At 33.4% G+C, this 23,089-nt stretch overlaps 2 protein-coding genes across 6 annotated transcripts; both read right to left on the reverse strand.

Moving 5' to 3' along the window:
• Positions 1-845: 845 nt before the first annotated feature.
• LOC111504374 (uncharacterized) lies at positions 846-18,292 on the reverse strand. 5 transcript variants are annotated; one of them, XM_074185098.1, is made up of 7 exons: positions 18,093-18,292; positions 13,361-13,445; positions 12,499-12,718; positions 9,541-9,786; positions 6,145-6,313; positions 5,495-6,084; positions 846-1,861 (listed from the first exon to the last, which is right to left on the reverse strand). In XM_074185098.1, the coding sequence occupies exons 3-7, from the start codon at positions 12,517-12,519 to the stop codon at positions 1,307-1,309; spliced, it is 1,581 nt and encodes a 526-aa protein (XP_074041199.1). In that variant the 5' UTR covers positions 12,520-12,718; positions 13,361-13,445; positions 18,093-18,292; the 3' UTR covers positions 846-1,306. The 5 variants fall into 5 exon arrangements, with proteins under 5 accessions (XP_074041199.1, XP_023014937.1, XP_074041198.1 ...); XM_023159169.2 differs by lacking the exon at positions 18,093-18,292 and adding an exon at positions 16,926-17,131 and having other exon boundaries at positions 12,592-12,718; XM_074185097.1 differs by lacking the exon at positions 18,093-18,292 and adding an exon at positions 16,926-17,131.
• Positions 18,293-19,696: 1,404 nt separating this feature from the next.
• On the reverse strand, positions 19,697-22,073 carry Scsalpha1 (Succinyl-coenzyme A synthetase alpha subunit 1). The gene is made up of 5 exons (XM_023158625.2): positions 21,836-22,073; positions 21,258-21,445; positions 20,964-21,162; positions 20,184-20,369; positions 19,697-20,086 (listed from the first exon to the last, which is right to left on the reverse strand). The coding sequence occupies exons 1-5, from the start codon at positions 21,972-21,974 to the stop codon at positions 19,812-19,814; spliced, it is 987 nt and encodes a 328-aa protein (XP_023014393.1). The 5' UTR covers positions 21,975-22,073; the 3' UTR covers positions 19,697-19,811.
• Positions 22,074-23,089: the final 1,016 nt, after the last annotated feature.

Genomic DNA, 23,089 nt, shown 5'->3' on the forward strand with positions numbered 1-23,089 from the left:
AAAATTGTCATATTCCTTCAAAATAGACTGTGTGTTAGCGAAAAGGCTTGATTTTTACGAAATATATCTTGTTTCACAAAAATGCGAATATCTCGAAAACTAAGCGAGATAGAGAAAAATGGGTTACATGCTCTACCATATGGCTTGAAAAGCTCTACAGGGGCATATCTTTCGTTATCTGAACACAACAAAATTTTTTTTTTGAAAATTTTTCAGAATTATTTCGAGTTGAATTGGATACTTCATAGTTGAAAAATTGTCATATGCGAAATGGCTTGTGTTTCACAAAACCTCAAATATCTCTAAACACAAGTGTGCATTTGGTCTAAAAGGGTTATATTTATCCTTCTCTTGGTTAGTGAAATTGTTCTTTAGATGATTTTTTTCGAAATATGTATTGCATTTCACAATATTTACCTCACTGCGCCATCTTGCGGCGAGTAGTGAAGGTATCGTTTTCGTGTGCATACTTTATTTGTAGTTTAGCTCCATCTTGTGATGAATAGCACAAGTTTTCATTTAAAGTCTAGTGTTGCGCCATCTTACGATGAATAGCAAAAGAAAAATGCCTAGAAATCTTAGTGTTTCAACGATTCATTTTGTTTCGTAGAAAACTTTTGACGCTGGAACGAGATTGACCTAACTTTGACCATTCGTTCATAGATGGTGAAACAGTTGAAATTTTAGCTTCGCAATGAAAAGTACTTTAGGTAGTTTTCGAAAAAATATTTCCCATGGGGAAGGAGGCCAAGTAATCACACCAGGAACATTTTTTGCATTTTGAGCAAAAATTACCATTTTTGGATTGAAATAATGTGTATCTGAACTCCAATAAAAACAAAGTGTACATTTCCACCAATTTTATTTTAGTTCAACAAAGTAATTGATTACATAGAGCAGGTACATACATGATAGTTCGACGAATACTTATCGAATTATTCTAAGAAACAAATACAAGTAAGTCACATATATAGGTCCAATCTTATTATAAGATCTCTAGGAGAATATAACAAAATAAATGTCCACTATAACACCTTCACAGAGTCCATGAAACGTGAACGAAACAATAGAAAATTGTAAAATACGTTACAAAGGTATAAAAAATATCAAGAAATTAACAAATAATATTCTCTAATCATTAGGCACTTTCACGAGGGTGGCAGAAACTTATTGAAATACAATCTTTGAAATTATTACTAATATAAACTACTAAATTAACTGGGATACAAACAACCAGCAACGCAAGTGAAATTTCTCGTCTGACCCCGCGAAAACACCAATCTCATTGACAAAAAAAAACCTAATTCTACTTACTCAACATTATTTTAAAAATATTATCTTTGTAACTCTTTACGATTTTCTCGAGCTCCTCCACCTGCGCCTTCAGCTGGATATTCCTAGTAGTGAGTTCATCCGCCTCCGTCTCGATCTCGAGTTCCTTGATCTTCCTCTTCAGTCTCGACTTGCGGGACGCCTCGTTGTTCTTGTCTCTCAGTTCGCGATACTTGGACGAGTTGTCGCTGTCCTTCGAGCGGTCCGACGAAACAGACTCGGTTCGCTTCGGAGGTCTACCCCGACGCTTCTGTTTTGGTTTCGCATCCACCTCGAAATCCGAGTCGGAATCAGAGGATTCTCTCCTCTGACGATGCTGGATCTTCCTCTTCGCCGAAGGGGGGAAGTAGTCTTCGTCCAAGTCGTCGGACCTCTGCCTTTTGCGAGGTTGTTTGGTTGCGATCCCGTATTGTTTGCCTTTCTCCGCCGATGGAAGATTGTAGGAAACGATATTCAAAGGAAAGTCTTCGGGCAGAGTGACCGTGGTACCCACGAATATGTCCTCGGCAGTGATGTGTGGTGGGATGTCCTGAAACAAAAAAATATTGCAACATTTTTGAATCAAAGAAAAATCGAGAATGGTTAAAATGCAATTAAGCTGTTAGAAAATCAAAAGATGAATAGATAAGTACTACTCTGATCATTTCCAATTTGAAATGAAATAAGCAGTTCCAAGTATGTCTCGCTTGCGTTTACACAGTTGTTTATTCACATTTTGTCTTCAATAGAGGACCATCTGCCCGTTACTGACGATACCCAACAGGCTGAAACAGCTGTCTACCAGCGGCTCTTAAGTTGAGATCAATATGGGAATGATCAGAATAGTACTTATCTATCTATATGTATAGGAATCCTGTGAATGATGTCTGATTCGATTCCATTATGAATGTTTGAAATACAAACAGAATAAGGAAGTGTTTTTCATATTATTCAGCGTTCATATAATAGTATTTGTATTTCTCTTTTGTGTCAATTCAATTTTTATATGAAAATAGCCATTTCAAAACAGCTTTCTCTTCCAATTTATGTTTTGAAAGTTACTTTTTTGCATGATCTACACATCTTTGTGTCAAGTTAATTTTTGAAACTGATTGCTTTTCTTTCTTTGGAAGATTTCCACATTTTTTGTAACAAGATGTAGAAATGAAAGATCAAAAACTTTCCCAAAAATTCTAATAACTTTCTTATATTAATTATTCAAAATTCTAATCATGATCAGAACAAGTTCACTGAATTTGACTAGCAATTAAAACTACCAGAGTTTTCATGCCAAATTCAAGTCATTTACCACAAGAAAATCCCTACTCACGAGTATACCCAGTTTCACTGAGAACTCAAAAGTCAATCAGGAACAATAAATTTTCTATTCATGAAATATTGAACTGTAGGATGCTAAAGGAGATATTTGAAACTATACGACATGCTATTCTAAATTTCTTTAATACATCGTTAACTACTGGTGAAATTCCACAAAGTTTGAAAATTAGCACTATTGTACCAATTCAAAAAGTTCCTAATACCAATAAAGCTGATGAATTTCGCCCAATCAATACATTACCACCTATCGAAAAATTATATATATATATATATATATATATATATATATATATATATATATATATGAAATACAAGTTATCAAGTAATTATAAAGAAAAATAAAAATAACAGGTGCAGACAAAATAAAAATATAATAAAATATAATAGTCGAAGTTATGTAAAATTTCCAGAACTGTAAAAAGTTCAAAAAATAAAACCTAAATCAGAAGCTGGTCTCAAAGCCCGTCTTCAAAATATTCGACCAAGCTGTAATACGCTTTTAAGAGCAAAAGTTCTTTTACACGGTTACGGAATACCTTGTAGTTCACTATACTTTTCATTTCGGTAGGTAAATGGTTGAAAATCTTCCGACTCTCAAACAAAACAGAATGTTTTGTTAACGTTGTTATTGGAATAGGCAGAGGTATGTCGTGAATTTGACGGGTAAAGTAGGTATTTTCTGATCTATAGCATTCTCTTCTTTTAAATATGAGACTTACTGTTTCCAAGATAAAAATGCAGTGTACAGTCAGTAATTTATTATTGATAAATAGGGGTTTGCAATGGTCCCTAATATTGGCTTTGTAGATGAATTTCACTGCTCTTTTTTGCAAAACGAAAACAGACTGTAGTAACTGTCTGCTACAAAACCCCCAGAAGGCGACACCATATCTCAAGTGAGATTTGATTAAAGCGTAGTACGCAGTTTTACCAGCAATTGCTCCCAGTTCTTTAGTGATAACTCTAATGGCATAACAGCTAGATGAAAGTTTTTTGTTCAGATATTTTATATGATCTTCAAATTTCAGAAAGTTATCAATCCAAATTCCCAAGAATTTAGCAGATTGTTTATTTTCTATCATATGACTTTGAAGGCAGAAATTTCCATGCACAAATTTAAATGATAGAATGTTAGTTTTGCTGAAGTCTAAACATAGTGAGTTTGAGTCACACCAATACTTAATTTTTTCTAAATCAGCTTTAATGGTACTCTTCAAGGAAACCAAATCCTTTCCCCGCCACAATAAAGTGGTGTCATCTGCAAATAGTGTAATTTTACCATCAATATTGATGTTAGGAAGATCATTCACATATAGGAGAAATAAGATAAGACCTAGAACAGATCCTTGAGGAACTCCACGGCATATTTTGGAGAGACTGGATGCTTTATTTCCTACCTTGAAAATTTGATTTCTGTCAGAGAGAAAAGAGCTGAACCATTCGAGGGTTGGCCCTCTGAGTCCGCGTTACAATTAACTTTATGCCATATAAAAACTCAATTGGATAATAAGAAATATGTAATTACTGTGTTCCTCGATCTGAAGAGAGCATTTGAAACCATTGATCGTAAAATATTGTTGGTTAAACTCAAGCAATATGGGATGAGGGGCAAGGTATACCAATGGCTAAATAACTACCTCCAGCAACGTAGCCAAAGGGTACGTTTCAAGTCTGAAGTTTCGTCTGAGTTAGATAATGATGTTGGCATTCCACAGGGAAGTGTTTTGGGCCCATTATTGTTTCTATTATACATTAATGATATTAACCTCTTTGTGGAATGCGAATTCATTAACCTCTTTGCTGATGATACCTTAATTGCTTGTAGTGACGTCTGCCTAGATACGGCTATTCAAAAAATGAATAATGTTTTACAATCAATTAGCAAGTATTTGAGTTTGAATAAATTGAAATTGAATGTGTCTAAAAGTCAGGCTATGATATTCACAAGTAAATACAGATATGATACCATTAATATTAATAGCCTTAACCTAAACATCAATAATGAACAAATTGAAATTGTATCAAATATCAAGTATTTGGGCTTCCAGTTGGATAACTTTCTGAACTTCAATACCCATTTCAATTATGTTCATAAAAAAAATTCAAAAAAAACTTTATTTTTTCTCATGTATAGCGCAGGAATTATCAACCGAAACAAAAATAACAGTATATAATTCAATTATTCAGCCGCATTTTGATTATTGCTCATCAGCCCTGTTTTTGTTTGATCTTACTAAGCTGAATATGCTACAAAAACTTCAAAATCGTGGCACGAGAATAATTCTGAGAACTAATCGTCTCACCCCCATAAGATCTATGTTAGCAACGCTTAATTGGTTCTCAGTCGAAAAAAGAATGTATTATTTCACAATGATTTTTGTATATAAAATATTGAATAACCTGGCTCCTGTTTACTTTCATACATTTATAGTATTGAATAGAGACATTCACACTTATAACACTCGGGGTAAAAATGACATTCACATTAGCAGCACTGCTTATCGCAGTACTATGAACTCTTTATTTTTCAAAGGTTTCCAAGAATTTAATAAACTACCGGACTTCATTAAAACATCATCATCTTTGAATTTGTTTAAAAAACAATTGAAAGAACTTATTAAGATGAAATAGATATCGTATTGAAAGCAATTCTTGTAATTCTACTAATTCTATTAATTCTATTTTTAAAATTGTGATTTTCGTATATTATTGTTGCATTGTATTTCTTTTTTTGTGTTTGTCTAATGTTGTATATATACACCGTTGATTTAATTGGGATATAAATGTATATTAGGGTTACCTATTTTTAAATAAAGATCTATCTATCTGAATAAAGACTACTCACATCCTTAACGAGATCCAATATATTGAATCCGTCGCTTTCCAAATCCACCACATCGGCAATGATGTTTGGTGTGCTCACCACGTCTGTGACGGGAGCTCGAAGACTCAAATCCAGTGACAACTTCCTACCGGCAGAATCGTAAGAACTGAAGCTGTCTTCAGGAGTCTCCATCCCCGCGTGGAACCGCGTGAATACAGAATCAGAAGGGGACGAAGGGTAAGAACAATGTCTAGAAATAACACCACTTAAAGCACTATCGTTCACGTCGTACGAAATTGTACCGGGCGATTCGATCGTCCTATAAATGTATGTACCGTTTTCCGACGCGGGCGGGGAATACACCCCGGCGGCTGATGCCGCGCCGGATATTTGCTGTAGATGATGAATATTATTATTACTTCCTATTTCGCTGGGGATACTTTCTTTTCGATGCACTCTCTCCGGCTCATTGAAAATGTTCGTGTTGTTATTATTTTCTTGTGTGGTTACGGTTTTGTGTCGGTAGTTCGCATCGTATTCCAGCTTTACGAAGATGTCTGTCTGACAATTCTTCTGAAAATTGCTGATATCGAAGTCAAAAGCATCCTTTTCTGAAAATCGAGGGTTCAAGGTTGATCCAAAGAATTTCGGAGGTTGTTTTTTACACTTACCAAAAATCGGAGTATTGAGTTCATCTACAGAATTTGTTAACGTAGGCCTTGGAAGGAACGACGACAGATCGCCAAATTCCTCCATTTCCAATTTGATTTTTCTTTGAGTCCCGTAAAACCCGCTGCTTCTCCTCGCGGAAAATTCTTCTTGAACAGCACTGCACTCGCCCTAAAATTAAATTATAATAACACCACATTCAGATCAGGAATTGAATTATTCTAGATGATGAATAATGGGAAGTAATTCAGATGACTTTTTTTTTATACAACTGATGAGTTTCAACTATATTTATTGAAGAAATCCTAAGAAATTATCTATTGCCAACGGAATGATTTTAAGTGCAAAATTACTTTAGAAAATAAATCACAAAAAATGCTTACATCTAAAAATATTTTGATCAAACCACAATATCCAATTATTACTCATTGTTGACAAATTTTTAAAGGTCCAACAGTATGTCAACATTAACGAAACTGTCTCTGAAGTGTTTGTCAAAAATGAAATGGAGCATCAGTTTTGAAAAGTTCAAACAATATATAAAAAAATGTTTGACATGCGACCTGCTCAGTCGACCAGATCTCAGACTACTCGATTTCTCTTTAATTGTATCTATCAATTATCGACTAGTAATGAACACTCTATAGAGTTAAAAAATGTCTATTTTACAATATTTACATTACTGCGCCATCTTGCGGCGAATAGTGAAGGTATTGTCCTTGTGTCCATACTTTTTTGTGGTTCAGCGCCATCTTGTGATGAATGGTTTAAGTTGTCTTTTCAAGTCGAGTTTTGCGTCATCTTACGATAAATAGCAAAAGAAAGGTGTTTCAACGACTTACTTAGTTTTGTAGAAAACTTTTGACGCGAGAGACGAGATTGACCTAACTTTGTACACTCGTTGATAGATGGTGCAACAGTTGAAATTTTAGTTTAGCAATGAAGATTACTCTAGGTTGAGTTTTTGAAAAAATATTTTCCATAGAGAACGAGTCCAAGTGATCACACCAGGAACATTTTTTGCTTAAGAAATTATCTATTGCCAACGGAATAATTTTGGGTGCAAAAGTATTTTAGAAAATAAATCAAATAGTAAGTCAATATTAACAAAAGTGTCTCTGTTTTGGCTTATCATCCACTAGAATTAATGAACCAGTTTACATAAGCCATAAAAAAGATTATGACAGATAATGCTTAAATAAATATAACATTGAAAAACAACAATGTAAGCATTTTCTGATTATAGATACTGTTAAAAATATACTATAACAATTATAATTGAAAGCTATCCGAAGAAGTGAAAACTATTTACAAGTTTGTAATAAGGATAGTTGAAAAACTGATTATTATTATTATAGAAAACCTGAGAGTATTGTGTTGGTTTGTGTGAACCCCCAAATTTACATTTTTTTAAGGGTATGCCTTCATTGAAATAGAAATGTTTAATGATAAAAATGTTCTCAAAATTAATAAAATAGTTTTTACATATTGTAGAATATGCATCAAAACATCTTAAATTGAACAAAGGAATAAAACCAGAACAATGAACAGAATCGTTTTGTTGACTTCAAGTTGAAATTACATGGACCAGGATTCTTGCTTATTAAAATGATGTAAAATTATCATAATTCTTCACAAATACTATCATAAATTTTTAACCTGAATAATTTTTAAATCTCTCCGAGACTAGATAAGAAAAATTAACAATTTCTGTCAAAATGTCACATCTAATCTGAAATGATATAAAAAAAATGAATGATTATTAGAAAAAAGGAAGCTAAAAAATGAGATTTGCTTCGAAACTGAAATGATTATTGATCTGGGCACTCAGATTCAATTAAAATCAACTTGGTGACAAGTAATTTTGCAAATGAAGGTAATTAAACTATAGTGGAGCCATCTGTTGATTACTTCCCACAAAATTCAGTGCTAGGACAAATTTTCCAATTCAATATGTGGAATATATTCATACATGGATCCTCTTCATCAACGAAAGATCCAGTCTCCTACAAGTACCCATTATCTGTGCAGGAATCCATACAACACCGAATGGAACTGATGAAAACTATCATAGTCATCACTCCTTTTTAACATCATTCAATATGAACAATATCATAAAAGTTTGTTGATTCAAACGACATCAAACACACCGTATGACTCGTCTGCGAATCCACGCTTCACATCATCAAGACTGGATTTCTCTACAGTGGCTTAACATACAGGGTTACCAAACAAAACAGGAACTGGGATAATATTTCAGAAAAATTCAGGGATCATCGATTTTTTATTGAAGAAGGAAGGACCCTTTTTGGGTATTTGTCATTCTATCAGTTGCACCGATTAGTCTCTTAAATTATGTTTATGGCGATCCTCAGTTTTGTTCAAGAGTCCATTCACAATATTTATAAATGTATTTATCAATGATATACATGGTATGTTAAAAAAAATAGGGTGAATTTTAGTTTTTCTCAAAAAAATATTCATTTATTCATCAATTTCAATTTTGTCCAGTCCAAAGTATTACACCTCAGATATGAAATACGTGTGTCATCGTTTTTTCCATACCTCGAAGCAGTTCTGATATGCACTTTTTGGTATGTCTTTGAGCTCCTCAGCGATGCAGTTTTAATCTCTTCAATCTACGCAAAACGCCGTCTTTTCGTAGGTCCCTTCAATCTTGGGAACAGAAAAAAGTCGCAGGGGACCAAATCTGGTGAATAAGGTGGCTGAAGCATGAATACAGTGCGAGTAGATGCATTATCGCGATACAAAGGTCATGAATTGTTTTCCACAATATTGGACGTTTTATTCGTATTGCTTCTCGCAAGCAAGAGCTCTAGACACACTACGCCACAATAATTGAATAAAACAGTGGGCTTTGGCTTCGATATCATAACCACATACCCATAGGTGGCTCGCGAAATTTGAATATTCACCTTATTTTTTAGATAGAACACATTGTTAAACACATTAGGAATTTGTAATTTAAGTATTTGCTGGTGACATTCTCATTTATATTATTAGTGAAAATGTTACAACTCTTCTAACTATAATCAATGGATAATGGTGGGGTTTTTGAAGAAAATTTAACGTTCTGTTGAACATTCCCGACATATTACGAAAAAAATTAGGGATCGAAATCGATTTACTTGAAACAATTAGTCTGGACGAAATTTATTGTGAATAAAATTGAAAATCTTTCAAGAAAACAAAATCCAGCTTTCAGGATGATTCTCAATAGAAAAACAAACATTTCAAATCTTCAAATAAACTGACAATAATTAACAATGTTTTATATTTCCCTCATTTTTGTAAATAAAGACATTCGTTTCGAGTGTCCCTCTTCAAATGAAAAATCGATTATCCCAAAACAATTCGCGCAAAGTGCCTTCACCTACCTTTAAGGGTATGTCTATGGTCACCAGTGGCGTACTCGAATCTATTCTGTCTACCAATGGATTGACGTCGTAGGGATTCACGCATACAAATTTCTCGGGGTCCGTGTCCAGGTCCGTAACGGGCTTTTGACTTTCCGGGAGGGGAATATCTAACCCGATCAGATCTGCGCGACTTATTCGCGTGGATTTCTCGGAAGGATCCATAACGGGTGATGATTTCAACTGCGTAGGCCATGTTGACAGGGACTAGAAAAAAAATCAACAATAAAATTTCAATAGAGCAAAGGAGACAGGATGTTTCCCACTGTATATGCCCGACGATGACACCGGCGGACTACGTTCGAGTGATTTTTGTGGTGAACAGGAAATCTCTTATTTTTTTTTCAATTTATAGCCCCGGAAGTTTTTTTGAAATGTTTTTTGCACAAACAGATCTAGTGAATTGTTTAAAGTCGAAAAAACCACCACTTACTGCAGACTTCCTATTTACAGATGATTTTTTTGTTTGGTATACCCCAAAAAAAAAGGCCAAACAAAAACCAATTTTGAAAGTGAACTTGTAGATGAATATAGGTTTTTCAACATGAAACTATTTCTACTTACAACTTTAAGCATAGAAACCAAGGTAAAAAATATGAGTGAAAACTGACACTGAAACATCTCTTGAAAAACAAGGCAATATGTGGAAGAACATGCTTAAAGTTGTTTATAATACATCCACTGTTCATTCTATTCAAAACACAGAAAGACATCGTCAATTTTCTTGAGTTATTCAAAGTAAATGATTCTCACTGCATCTATGGAAAAAATTCTTGATCCGAATGATACATTCATGTACAGAGTTTTCTTTATAGATGTGCATTGCCCTTGAAATTTGCATACTAAATTTAGGTAATAATAAAGTATTGATGAAATGAATGCAAATAAAAAAATAACTTTTTTCAGGAAGGGTTAATTTGGCAACAGGATCAATAAAAAAAAATATTTTCTTGCCAACGTCTCGAATTGATATACATTCTTCTTCAGGGCTCTGAAACAATGAATTTTCATACACATTCCTCCCACAAAACTTATAACTGTCATCATTTCAATGTTAAGAGAAAATATGAATTCCTAATTAACTAAACAGGAGTTTCTTCGTGTTGAAAATATAACTATTTCTAAAACATCAGACTTATGATATACATAATTAAAAGAAAAACACTAAAATTATAACAACAAAGGGGGAAATTCCCCCTTTTTTCATTCAAATTCTTTTGTCATCGATAAAGATAGACATATTATTAGTATTATAGATAAAGCCATTCCTTTGTTTCAATGTGCTTTTATAGTGTTGTCTTTAAAATTTTATAATTCTGTTTTTTTAAAATAGTTATATTTTCAACATGAAGAAACTCCTTTTCGGTGAGTAATTTATCTAAGAATTTGTGATTCCTCGTAATATTGAAATGATAACAGTTATGTTTTGTGGGAGCTATGTTCATAAAGATTCTTTGTTGCAGAGCCGCGAAGAAGAAATTAAATAAATTCGAAACGTTGGCACGAAAAAAATAGTTTTTACAAAAAAAATTAATCGTGTTATCCGAATAAATCTCCTTGAAAAAGATTATTGGACCACTAGACCAGTTTACTTGAAAAAAGAACAATGGCTTTGATACTTTTCAATTTTAGAGAATCCTTCACAGTCTTATAAAACGGTGAATTTTAAACAGTGGACATAATTAAAATGACCTTATTATTCTTAAAGATACAATATATAATAAATAGGGATTTGTGTGAAAAGTATACCCTTGAATCCTTCAACATTCTTCTTTTTTCCTATAATACAAAAAAGAAATGAAACCATTAGTATTTTCATTGAAAAACGGAAGTATCCTAATCAGTAGTAAAAATATAAAGTACAGTTTTTCAATACAAGGTAAAAGTGGAATTTCTGGCGTAGAATAAATCCAAAACAAGCACTTTTCCTAATTGCCAGAACTGCAATACTATTCTCGACTCGCGTTTCATTAACCAAGTTGGTGCCTTCATGAGATGACAAAATAGAGGCCAGGTTTAGAGAGAGGAATTAGGTTTTCTTCATCTACTGAAGACTTCAGTTTGGTTGGTAAAACGTACGTCTAGAATAGTACTGCATTTCCGGTGATTGATGAAAAGTCCTTGTTTCACTTAAAGCGATAGGAAAAGAAGTACCAACATAAGGTCAATAGAAGAATGATATCTGGTAGTGATTTGAATGTATCAACATTATTTTCATTATGAAGGCCTGATAATAATTTTTTTCTTTTCAGAAACAGTTAGATTTTCATTATTATAGTAAAGGTATTTTATTCGCATAGACAGGTTAAGTTAATAGGGTTTTCAATTAGAGTTGATTTTTTGAAAAAAAAAAGTACATTCAAATTTGAAAGCAAAGGATGATAAAAAATATGTGATGGTTCGATATGGACTGGAAATACCAGACTGAATTCCAACTCAGTCCGTTTATATTGAAGTAGACATTTAGCACTTTCTTTCGAGACCATATCGATTACGTTAGTATTTTATTGTGAAAAGCAGTGATGATAATTTAGTGTTAGTACTTTGTTATGGTTCGTCCCATTCATCGATGTCCCTATGAAAAAACACAGTCACCAAGTACGGAAAAATTACTTCCAACAATTCAAATGCAACGTTATCGTTCGTGTAATTTCTACATACTTTCAACCTCAAAACGTCAAAGCTATTTACAATGAAAGCAAACTATTTTTAGAGTGCCACAGGAATCCATTCCAGGCCCAATCCCTTAAAAAATAGGTATTGAAGCTTTTGGAAAACATTCTAGAAAAATCTACTGGCTACATCCGATAGAACCGTATTTCTTTTCAAGTTCGAGACAATTAAATGCTGTGTTTTTTCGTGGCGGAACAAAAATCCACTCGCTCAACCATACCGCCATACTAATCTTTTCATGATTACCATTGCATGATAATATGACATTTTAATGGTATTAGTGGAAATATATATCTTCGAAAGGCACTCTAAATCAATACAAGATACATCATGTACAACCTCTCCAGTGGCTTAGGTTGGTATTCGTCGGAGTTCTGACAGGTGACCCATCGAACGGAAAACCGATTGTTTTTTTCATTTTGGGGGATTTTAGAAATTTTTCGATTGGCCCCAGTGTATGGTCCTTCTAAAAATATTCGCATGTGTAGAAACAACAAGTTACAATACCTACTTACACACACACATTCACATTTACCTATAAGAAATTTCGGTGTTTGGTATTCAAGATATTGGCGGTTGTCTGTGTAAATGGTTTACTTAGAAATGATTGTGTACATGAATTATGCAAATTATAATAAATAATGAGGCATTTGGAATGTTTTTAAAAGCATCACTGTTCACCATCAAAAATAAAAAAATTGAAAGTTTGTTTGCTTTTCCTGATCTTTTTTTTTCAATTTTGCAACATAAATCAAGTTTTTTTTCTAAATGATATTTTATATTCTGATAAACATAATAATGTTTTATTATTGAAACAGTATTTTTGCTTATAAAACATTCTATTATACATATAATTATTTATCTAAAGAAATGTGAGTTGTTAACAAGGTATTCACAAAAAAAAAAAACATCTCCAAGTAATAAAAATCCTTCAACCTGAATTTCTTGGTTGCATAAATATTAGCTACACCCACATACTAACCAACCAACATCCTGTATATCAATATAATGAAGTAAAACGTATTTTTTCAAATGTTTAAAAAAATAAACAATTCTTACAAAATGTTGGACGCCACAGTATTCAATAACTATTATCTATAGCACTTACATTAGATTCGCCTTGTCCGGTTTTAAAAATGTTGACTCTCCGGGGAACTCAGCAGAAGAAGAGTTGAGAGTAAGGAACGCTCAACCTGAAAAATAATAATAATCTGAAAAAATAATTTCGAAAATATACAAAAAAAAAGAGCTGTTTCACCATAAAAAAACCCGGGTTTATCCTAAAATTCGAGCCTATATGAGAGAAACTAACGAGTGATATCACTCTGTAAACGCCAACATTGAATTAATCAACAAAATAAACATGTACTAATATTTGTTTTAGGTTCATTCCTCTCCATGCGGATGATTGTACAGATCAGGGCCACCTTGAGATAAAATGCAAGTCACGCAATTTAAACTGATCGATATCGGTCCGCATAACCGATATCGAAGATCCATATTTCGTCAGCTCGAATTATCAAAAATATTTAAAGAAATATTCAGTTATTCTCAACAGATCTTAGTACTACACCCACGTATGTTTTGTCAACGATTTTATATAATTTATCCGTTACTTTTGAGAAGCCCCGTATAAAAAGTGGTGAATTAGCTAACCTTCAACAGACAGTCTGAAGCAATATCCACCCGTTGAGTTTAAATTAAGCTAGAACAACCTGAAATGAAATATACCTATTCGCGGTTTGTAGAAAGATTATCGTGCTGACGACCGTATCACGAGATTTTTTGGTGCGTCACAAAATGATAATTTAATGGTTTCTTTCCTATCAGCAACTTAATGACAGCTATAATGTAGAGGCGAATTTCCCATCTTATTGCCCACTTTTAATAAAATCCACTTGAAGTCGATACGTGTATCAAAAAATGATACAGCCCCAAAAAAAATTGTAACCTTATTATATTATTTGAAAGAGTGCACGAAAAACAAGAACCAAAAATTTTATTGATCGGAAAATAATACTTCTAGACTTTCCTAAAAATCATGTTCATAAATTATCACTATCGCCAAATCTTGCCTATCGAAACGTGCGAATTTTTTATCATTGTTTAACTTCGTAGACTAAACATAACATCTGTCTGATTTTTAAAAAGCGGACTTTGATCGCTCGTGTGGGTGCGACTGCTTTAGAAACAAGCTTCGACAAGTCTGTTCCTCGTACGGTTCGAATCGAAATCAAGGTCGATTGCGAAATTAAAAACGTTGGGACTAAATCGTACGTCAGTATTTGCCGATCGATACGAAAAATTCTCGGAAGTCGAGCATGTGGGCAAAACGCGAAAGTACTGTAAACCGACGATTCCTAGAAATAACCGTGTTGCCGGCTGAACTGAAATTCCTTGAATAATTTAATTTTATCTTTTATATAACTTCAGTACCCATTTGGAAAATACGCTGTTCAAACAAGAAAAAACATGAATTGGCGGTTGAAAATCCGGTGGGTTTTGAACACAGAACTAGGAAACAGATTGAACAATAACCACTTTAATCTTGGAAAGTTGTGTCACACTACAATTGCTTATATGCTTTTGTAATTTTCAAAACAATTGATCAAAAACAATTTCGTGTTTTATTGTTACACTGCTTCTTGATGGGAAAAAATACTGTTCAACTGAAGCAATGGCTTGAACAGTATTATATCAGAAACAACAATTAAACGTTGGTTTGCCGAGTTCAAACGTGGTCGTAGAGACACCGATGATGCAGAAAACATCAGAAAACAAAAAAAAATCCACAAAATCGTTTCAATGACCTCGTCCAAAGTACAATAATCGGCTGGAAAGGTTATTGCCTTGGTATTTTGGGATGTGTGTAGTGTAATATTCACCGACAAACTTAAAAAGTGAACTTACCATCAATAGTGAACATTATATAGCGTTATTGGAGCGTTTGAAGGACGAAATTGCAAAGAAACGACAGCATACGGCAAAGAAAAAATGTTGTTTCATCAAGACAACGCACCGTGTCACAAGTCTGGCAAAACTACATGAATTGAACTTCGAATTGCCCCCGTATTCACCAGATTTAGCTCCTAGCGACTCAACTTCAAGTTGAGGCCGATTTTTGTTAGAATGAACGAGCTCAAGGTCTAAGCCACTCTTCGGAGAATACGGCCATTAGTGTTATGAAAATAGTATGCCAAATTTCAGAAATTCACACACGATTGTAATTTTTGTGGATAATAAATGAGTACCCAAATTTTGAAAAAAATAGTTTCTTTTGAAGACATGAAGTCTCATTTGCGGGCAACTGAATACTGAAAAAAAATGATCTGACTACGTGAAAGCTACAGTGATAGGCATGTCGTGATATTTTCGAAAATAAAGTTTGTGAAGATCAAATCGTGAGGTGTACTCTATGAAATTACTATGGAACTTCGTCAAGTACAATCGAGTCAATCGGAAAAAACTTCTTTAAGGTCCAGTTGTAGCAAAGAGTTACAAAAAATTCCAACGATTTTTGTGAAAAAAAAAAGTTTTTCAGGGCTGTTCTGTTTTAACGAGAGGGATTTCTCGAAGTAAACCTACTGATCCACATTAAAAAAACATCTAAAATAGGACAAACTTAAAGAAACGCCAGAAAAGTTTGTTTCATTTAATTTTCGATACATTTTGAATAATTCACTAACTCGTGATGGAATCGGTCGATACTTAATGAAAATTTATAACGTATTCAAGAAACACTTTATTTTATTGTACAGCAAAGCACTTGTTGGGTTTTTGTTAAACCATTTACTTGAAAAAATCTCACAATAAAGTGTTCGACCCTGTAAGTAAGTAGTACCGATTTATTAAGAGACCTAAAACTTTCTCTTGGAAGAAATTAAGCAACTTCTTAAATCGAGTGGAATTTAGGTTACATAACGGTTCTCAATCTTTGTGGAAATTCCGTACAAATCACCTAAACCTACCTAAACTTGTTCCTCGTTCGACAGTAGCGACACAAACAAGAAGATGCTTGGCAACGTCGCATCACGAGAGAATTGCCCATTATTGCGCAACATACATCATTTTTGATTTCAGTAAAAAGAATAACCATTAAAAAAAGGGAATCTGCACAACACAAAAATGAATTGCGATTCATCTATGCCAGTAATAATAATATGCTTCGATTCAATCTAATTTCAGCTACAAAGTATGCCTAGCACAAGGACAAAGTCCAAACTTTTGCAATTCAGAAGTGATTTCTAGTTTTCATTAAAAGTCGTGTATACCTTCAAAGTTATAAAACACAGCTTTCTCCATGTGTTGAAATCGAATAAAGGTCATGTATTATCAATTAGACACAGAAATATGTGACAAAAAACCGCTTACAGATATTCTCTGGTTCAAGATCAATCAATTTTCATATCTAATCAAAAAGCAAACTAAAACGTCCGCAAAAGATAGAAAAGTTCAAGAACTCATAACAATTGATATAATTTATCGCAAAACGCAATCCAAATTATACACCATATTCTTAACGGTACCAATTTCACTCATTTTCAACAAATTATCGTGAAACCGGCACCATTTTTCACAGCATTTCAGAAAAATAAACATTAGTTCGAGATATTCCCCAGTATCATATAGATTGCGGTATCTCGATAAGAAATTAGCAAAGAAAAATATCTTACTCGACTTATTCTTGTAGCTTCTTTCTTCACAAAGCTGGGAGTATCACCTACTCTCAAATTATCACGCTGAATCCAATCAAAACAATGAATTGCACTATTTTCAGATCGCTATTCGCTTTGCGCTCTTTTTTCTAAAATTACACCGTGTACCACAAAGAGGAACACGTCCACTCACCGTCACTTTCACACTGTTAATGACGTTTCCAAAAATTGGCGATGTCAACGAGATGTTGATTGCAGGAAAAACGATAGTGTTCGGGTACGTTCGGAGATATTGGTGGCCGATTGACTACGTCTTATATTGGATATATACTTAAATTGCGATTGTTAACAAACGAGTCTTCAGAAATTATTGTTTGGAAACATTGAAAATCTCTCAATACTTCAACTATTTGATTATATAATAATGAATTAACAAAGACTTGGGACATTACGCGAAATGCGTCGAATGATTCCCTCTTTTCCGCGGCTTGTTTTATCAGAAAGAGAGCAAGTATTGGATGAGGCGATGAGGTCATGATGAACCAATCAAATCTTTTCAAATTATACAATGAGTCATGTAAAGCAAGTATAAAGACTAGACTAGCGGTAAATTGTAAATTTCAAAGTAGATTTAGGTTACGTTCGATTTACTTATTATTACACTTGTGACGACATTATGAGAACTATTTAATTCTTTGCTTTTGTGATTTTGGTTATTTGCTGATTTATGTTTTAGCGACGATGCTACCAACCTTGAAACACAAATAACTTCAATTTACACATTAAATCCATTATCCATTGCACGATAATTTATTACTGTGTTCTTCATATAGGTGGTTAACTATCAATTTGAGGAGTACCTATTTACCTGCAGTAATACTGTTGAAAGTGGTAACTTGATAATATTTGTTGTTACAATTCTAAATCATTGACACCAACTCATAGAAAATTGAAGCCACCAATTAACTAATTTGATTCTTTGTGTTAGTGTATAAAAAACATTGCTTATGTAGAAAATAATTTTGAGCTGGAATGAATTATTTGTTGAGGTTTCTAGGGCCACAAACCCTTTATGTTTCTTCTTATAATTCCAAAACAATATCAATTAGTTTTATTACACATTAGGTGAAAAGTAAACAGCAATAACGAATTTGATATACGAGTAGGTTCTTAAAAATTACTTACATCATCTTGCTGCTTTTCATGTTCTGTATTTTCCACTTTCTTTTAACGATGACACAAAATGTAGAATTACAAAGAGAAAGGGAACTTGTATGCCTTATTGTTTGTTGAGAAAGTGTTGGGATTTGCACATCACTATCAGAGACGAGCATAATTTTGCTTGTAATTGATTTGTCTTTCTTCTAGTTTCTTCCGAAAAATATGATGCAATAATTAGAAATTAGTGAAATTAAATAATTTCCACAAAAAAAGGGCAAAACACCGTTTCCGTTCGTAATATCGGCAAAAAAAAATTATTTTCCGAAAATTTTTAATTTGCTTTATAAAACTTCTCAAATTCAAAATCCGACTGCGAAACCTTTCAACAGTAAAGGTAGTGAATAGATGCTGAAAGAGCGAACAGATATATTTATTTTTGCTTCGCTAGAAAGAGAGGGAAGTTGACCAACCAAACATTGCGTACGTTTATGGATCCACATGATACCATGTTGCCAGATGGAAATATTTTGTACAATCAAAGGTGTTCTCGATTAACTTTCGGAACAACACGTAAAAGTGAGATTAATTTGTGAAGCAGTTGCGTTCCTGAAAAAACTGGAGATATATTGAACATATTTCTTTCAATAATTATTATTGACTTAGTAACACAACCAATTTAGAAATAGCTGTCAGTTTTGTGTCAACCGCCGATGATACCTAATAGCAAACGCCAATCAAGAACGCATATTAGTTCATAAGAAATAAATGAGCACAGGTAATATAATAGTAAAAATATATGCATATGTATATTGCAATATCTGTGGGCAGAGCAAAATTAGGTTTGTTCGCTTGAATTATTTCTGTTTCTATATCGTCTAGAGACAGCTGCTCGTGAACGTATGTACACGTCATGAATCAACTTGTGTAATTATCGATTGATTGCTTAGAATATTATATATGATTGATAGAGATGATACTGACATGTCATGCGAGCTTCTACGGTTCACCAGTTTATAGTAATTTTTTCTCAACTGAACAGAATCGACTATTCAACTTTGAAACTCTCATTAATTACTGTTAAACTGTTGCAAGTTCTATGTTGTATTAAATGATTGGTCTCGGTGAAATAGTGATGGAAATATAACACTCTTACCTCTATCAGTAATTATTCTTACGTAAACTCTTCTCGATTTGTGTCTACTATCCAGGAAATTTCCTTACTTCAAATATTAATGGTCTTTGAACAGTTCTATCATTTATGTAATATGATTTTGAATTTGAAATGTTACTAATTCAACTACAACCTCAATAGAAATTCCACTTCAACACGAACAAACCATTGAATTAATCGTTTGAAAAACCTTCTTCTCCTTAAACTTATCATATCCTAAAACCAAAAAATGTTTTAAAATCTGCCAAAAGGACATCAGTTTTACAATGCTTTCTTGAGCCGGAACAGATGGGGATTGATGATCTGCATTACTCTATAAAAATATTTGAAAAAACGATGTTTTTTGGACATGCAAGGCTTTTCAAACGACTGATTCAATTGTAATCATTTGACATGGTAGATTCAGTCTCAATTAAAGAGACTCTATTGATTAACAGCACCAAATAAAACTCTGTGATTTCTAATAGTTTTTCCAGCAAAATAACTATATTATAACTTGTTAGTTAGCCAGTGACTTCTGTAGAAATAATCCCTTTTATAAATTTATTTAAACAATACGAATGTGTAAAAAATCAAATAATCCGTAGTCTTTCCATTTCAGCATGCAATACTTTCCCAATTTCCGTAGGAAATTTAGCAATTTTCACACCTACGCTCCTGAGTGCGTTTATCTTGTCGATGGCTTTTCCCTTGCCTCCCGATATGATAGCGCCAGCGTGCCCCATTCTTCGACCCGGTGGGGCCGATAATCCGGCGATATAAGAGACGACGGGCTTAGCTTTGCACCCTACGTTGCATTCTGACAGATATTCTGCAGCTTGTTCTTCTGCCTGACCTCCAATTTCACCTGAAATCAATCATATTCATCAAGAAGATCAATACTGAGGAATGAAATATACAAACTTCTCTAGCTGATGGTAGACCGGATATTGAACTGTACTTACCAATTAATACGATTCCTTTGGTGTTTTCGTCGTTCAGGAATACATCCAAACAGTCGATAAAACTAGTACCGTTGAACGGATCGCCTCCTATTCCAATAACCAAACTCTGGCCCAGTCCTGCTTTCGTGGTTTGATCAACGGCTTCATATGTCAAGGTACCAGATCTTGAAACTATTCCCACTATTCCTGTTGAAAAAAAATACATAAAGTGGAATAGAGAACAAGGTGTTAGAAAAAAATAATAGAAAAAAAGGAAGGAATAAGAAATTTTTGGCAAAATGAAAATAAAAATCCAAAAAGTACTAACTGGAAATAATATGAAATGAAAAAAGGAAGTAGTAGAAGAGGCACGAGATGAGAAAAGTGAATAAAATGATGGAGGAAAACGGAATATCGAAATAATAGGTGGAAATATGAATAAAGGTAGTTGAACACAAACTAGAAGAAAGAAATAAAACAACATATACATAAAATAATGAATTTGGAGAGAAAGTTGATGGTAAAAGACAGTGATAGTTGAAAGAGTATAATAAGTTGAGAACGATAAAAAAAAACAAGAAAGAAAAGGAAAAGAGAAAATATCAGAAAAAAAAGGAGAAAAATATGGCGAGAAAAGTCCAAAGAATGTATAAAGGGTTGACTTTCAATGTAGAAGAAAAAGTAAAGAAGGAACAGACAGTATAACCAGATACCAGAACATGCAGTAATGGAAAAGACTATGAAAATAACCAAAAATTAGCAAATCCGTATGAATTTTCATATCACATCTGATTAAGATACCTTTTTTGTGAATTGCATTCGGCATGATTCCTATGCGACACTTTTCCGACGCTATTATCCCTGGACAGTTGGGGCCTACCATTCTGGACTTGTCTTGCTGAAGAAGTGCGTGTTTTACTCGAACCATGTCCTGCAAAGGCACCCCATCTGTGATGCACACAATGAGTGGAATTTCCGCATCTATGGCTTCAAAAATTGCCTGAAAAAATCCATTAGACACATCCATGAACGACGTGAAAAGTTCTTATCATTGCTGTTAATTTTTAATGAAAATGAGTGTTTAAAATTTCTAACCTTTGCTGCTGTCGGTGCCGGGACAAATATAACGGTTGCGTGTGGATCAACAGCTTCTTTTGCTTCTTTCACTGAGCTGAAAACTGGCAAGTCTAAATGCTTCTGGCCTCCCTTTTTCGGATTCGTACCTCCCACTATCTTTGTATGGTATTCCAGGGAAAGCTTGCTGTGCAAAGTCGCTGTTTTTCCTGTGTATCGAACTCGTCATTTCTGATTTTCTTACATGACTAGCAAGTATTCACAAATTCTATCCTTAAGTTGAAATATTCTTAGCATAGCAATGTCTTGAGAACTATTCATCACTTATTGACTTTATTTGAATATATACATGACCAAATTGCAATGGAATTAAAAATCGACGTGCCAGAAAAAATTTTTTGAAGTATTTTTGTCAACAATTCGTTTAATGTTATACTCAACTTTTGGGAAGCACTGTATTTTGGTTATTTTGTTTAAACATTCAAACATGTCTCATAATAATACCAAAAAAAAACAGTGGAAATTGTTATGCTAATAATTCTGCAGAAAGAAAGCAAAAACAATGAAATAATAGAGCAAAATTAAAAAAAATCACTAACCTGTAAATCCCTGAACTATTACTTTGGTATCTTCATTTAAAATAAGATTTGTCCTGGTACAATCATACGAGACGAATGATTTAACGATCTTAATCAGTTTTTTGGGGAACAGCAAGTTCGAAGACCGCAATACAGACATCGTGGGCAATTAATAAATCTATCAAACTTCTGAAAGAGACAAACTGACTTGTGTCGCACTTGACAGATTGAGATTTCACTCCAGTAGTAATCTCAGTTCAAAAAACGGTATGCCATACTCCTTTTTTTCATACAAAAAAGTGCAGAATGTTTGGTTTTGTCTCAACTTTTTTGCATATAAGTGAAGGATTAGGATAATTCATCAATAATGAATATAAGATTTTAGGAATTGAATAGGAATTAGTATAATTCGAGGATTTTGGTATCTATATCATCCTAATTATGATTAGATGCTTAGACTGCAAAATTGTGTGGACAAGGAACAATAATGGAAATTAATTTTCATATTTCTCTATGTATTTATTGTTACACTTTTACTTCCACCATAATTACACATATTCACATTTAACAAATATAATAAATTCCAGTGTGTAGATGAATAGAAAAAATTTAAAAGTACTTAAAATTTTCCGGCTCAACAATATATTGTCATTATCAATTCATATTTCATACTTGAAGCCGGCATTTTAAGCCCTTTTTAGTATCTTGACATTATATTGAGTGGTAAAAACGGACTAGTGATTTTCATTCAAGTTCAAGATATATTTAGTTTAGCTTCACAACGCAAAGGAAACATTTCCAATAACGAACCACCAATTTTTTAGAATTTTAATAAACCTAGAATTTTCGAATGTTGCGCCATCTCGTGTACAGTAGTTGTATCAGCATCATAATTTCGTGTTCTTACTTTAGAAATTTCGAATGTTGTGTCATCTCGTGTACAGTAGTTATATTAGCATCACAATTTCGTGTTCTTACTTTGGAAATTTCGAATGTTACGCCATCTCGTGTACAGTAGTTGTATCAGCATCATAATTTCGTGTTCTTACTTTAGATATTTCAAATGTTGCGCCATCTCGTGTACAGTAGTTGTACCAGCATCACAATTTTGTGTTCATACTTTAGGAATTTCGAATGTTGCGCCATCTCGTGTACAGTAGTTGTATCAGCATCATAATTTCGTGTTCTTACTTCAGATATTTCAAATGTTGCGCCATCTCGTGTACAGTAGTTGTATCAGCATCACAATTTCGTGTTCTTACTTTAGGAATTTCG

Source organism: Leptinotarsa decemlineata, unplaced genomic scaffold, assembly GCF_025532065.1.
Source record: "Leptinotarsa decemlineata unplaced genomic scaffold, Ldec_3_MD MMD2_tig00026361_RagTag_RagTag, whole genome shotgun sequence".
Taxonomy (NCBI): Eukaryota; Metazoa; Arthropoda; class Insecta; order Coleoptera; family Chrysomelidae; genus Leptinotarsa; species Leptinotarsa decemlineata.

Excerpts from the sequence above, each read along its gene's own strand:
- Scsalpha1 (XM_023158625.2), bottom strand. The coding sequence starts at position 21,974 with ATGTCTGTATTGCGGTCTTCGAACTTGCTGTTCCCCAAAAAACTGATT. Across the intron at positions 21,163-21,257 it reads CGGCACCGACAGCAGCAAAG|GCAATTTTTGAAGCCATAGA; the intron begins GTTAGAAATTTT and ends GGATTTTTTCAG. Across the intron at positions 20,087-20,183 it reads CAAAGGAATCGTATTAATTG|GTGAAATTGGAGGTCAGGCA; the intron begins GTAAGTACAGTT and ends GATTGATTTCAG.
- LOC111504374 (XM_074185098.1), bottom strand. The coding sequence starts at position 12,519 with ATGTCATATTATCATGCAATG. Across the intron at positions 9,787-12,498 it reads TGTCATATTATCATGCAATG|TCCCTGTCAACATGGCCTAC; the intron begins GTAATCATGAAA and ends TTTTTTTTCTAG. Across the intron at positions 1,862-5,494 it reads TATTGGATCTCGTTAAGGAT|GACATCCCACCACACATCAC; the intron begins GTGAGTAGTCTT and ends TTTTTGTTTCAG.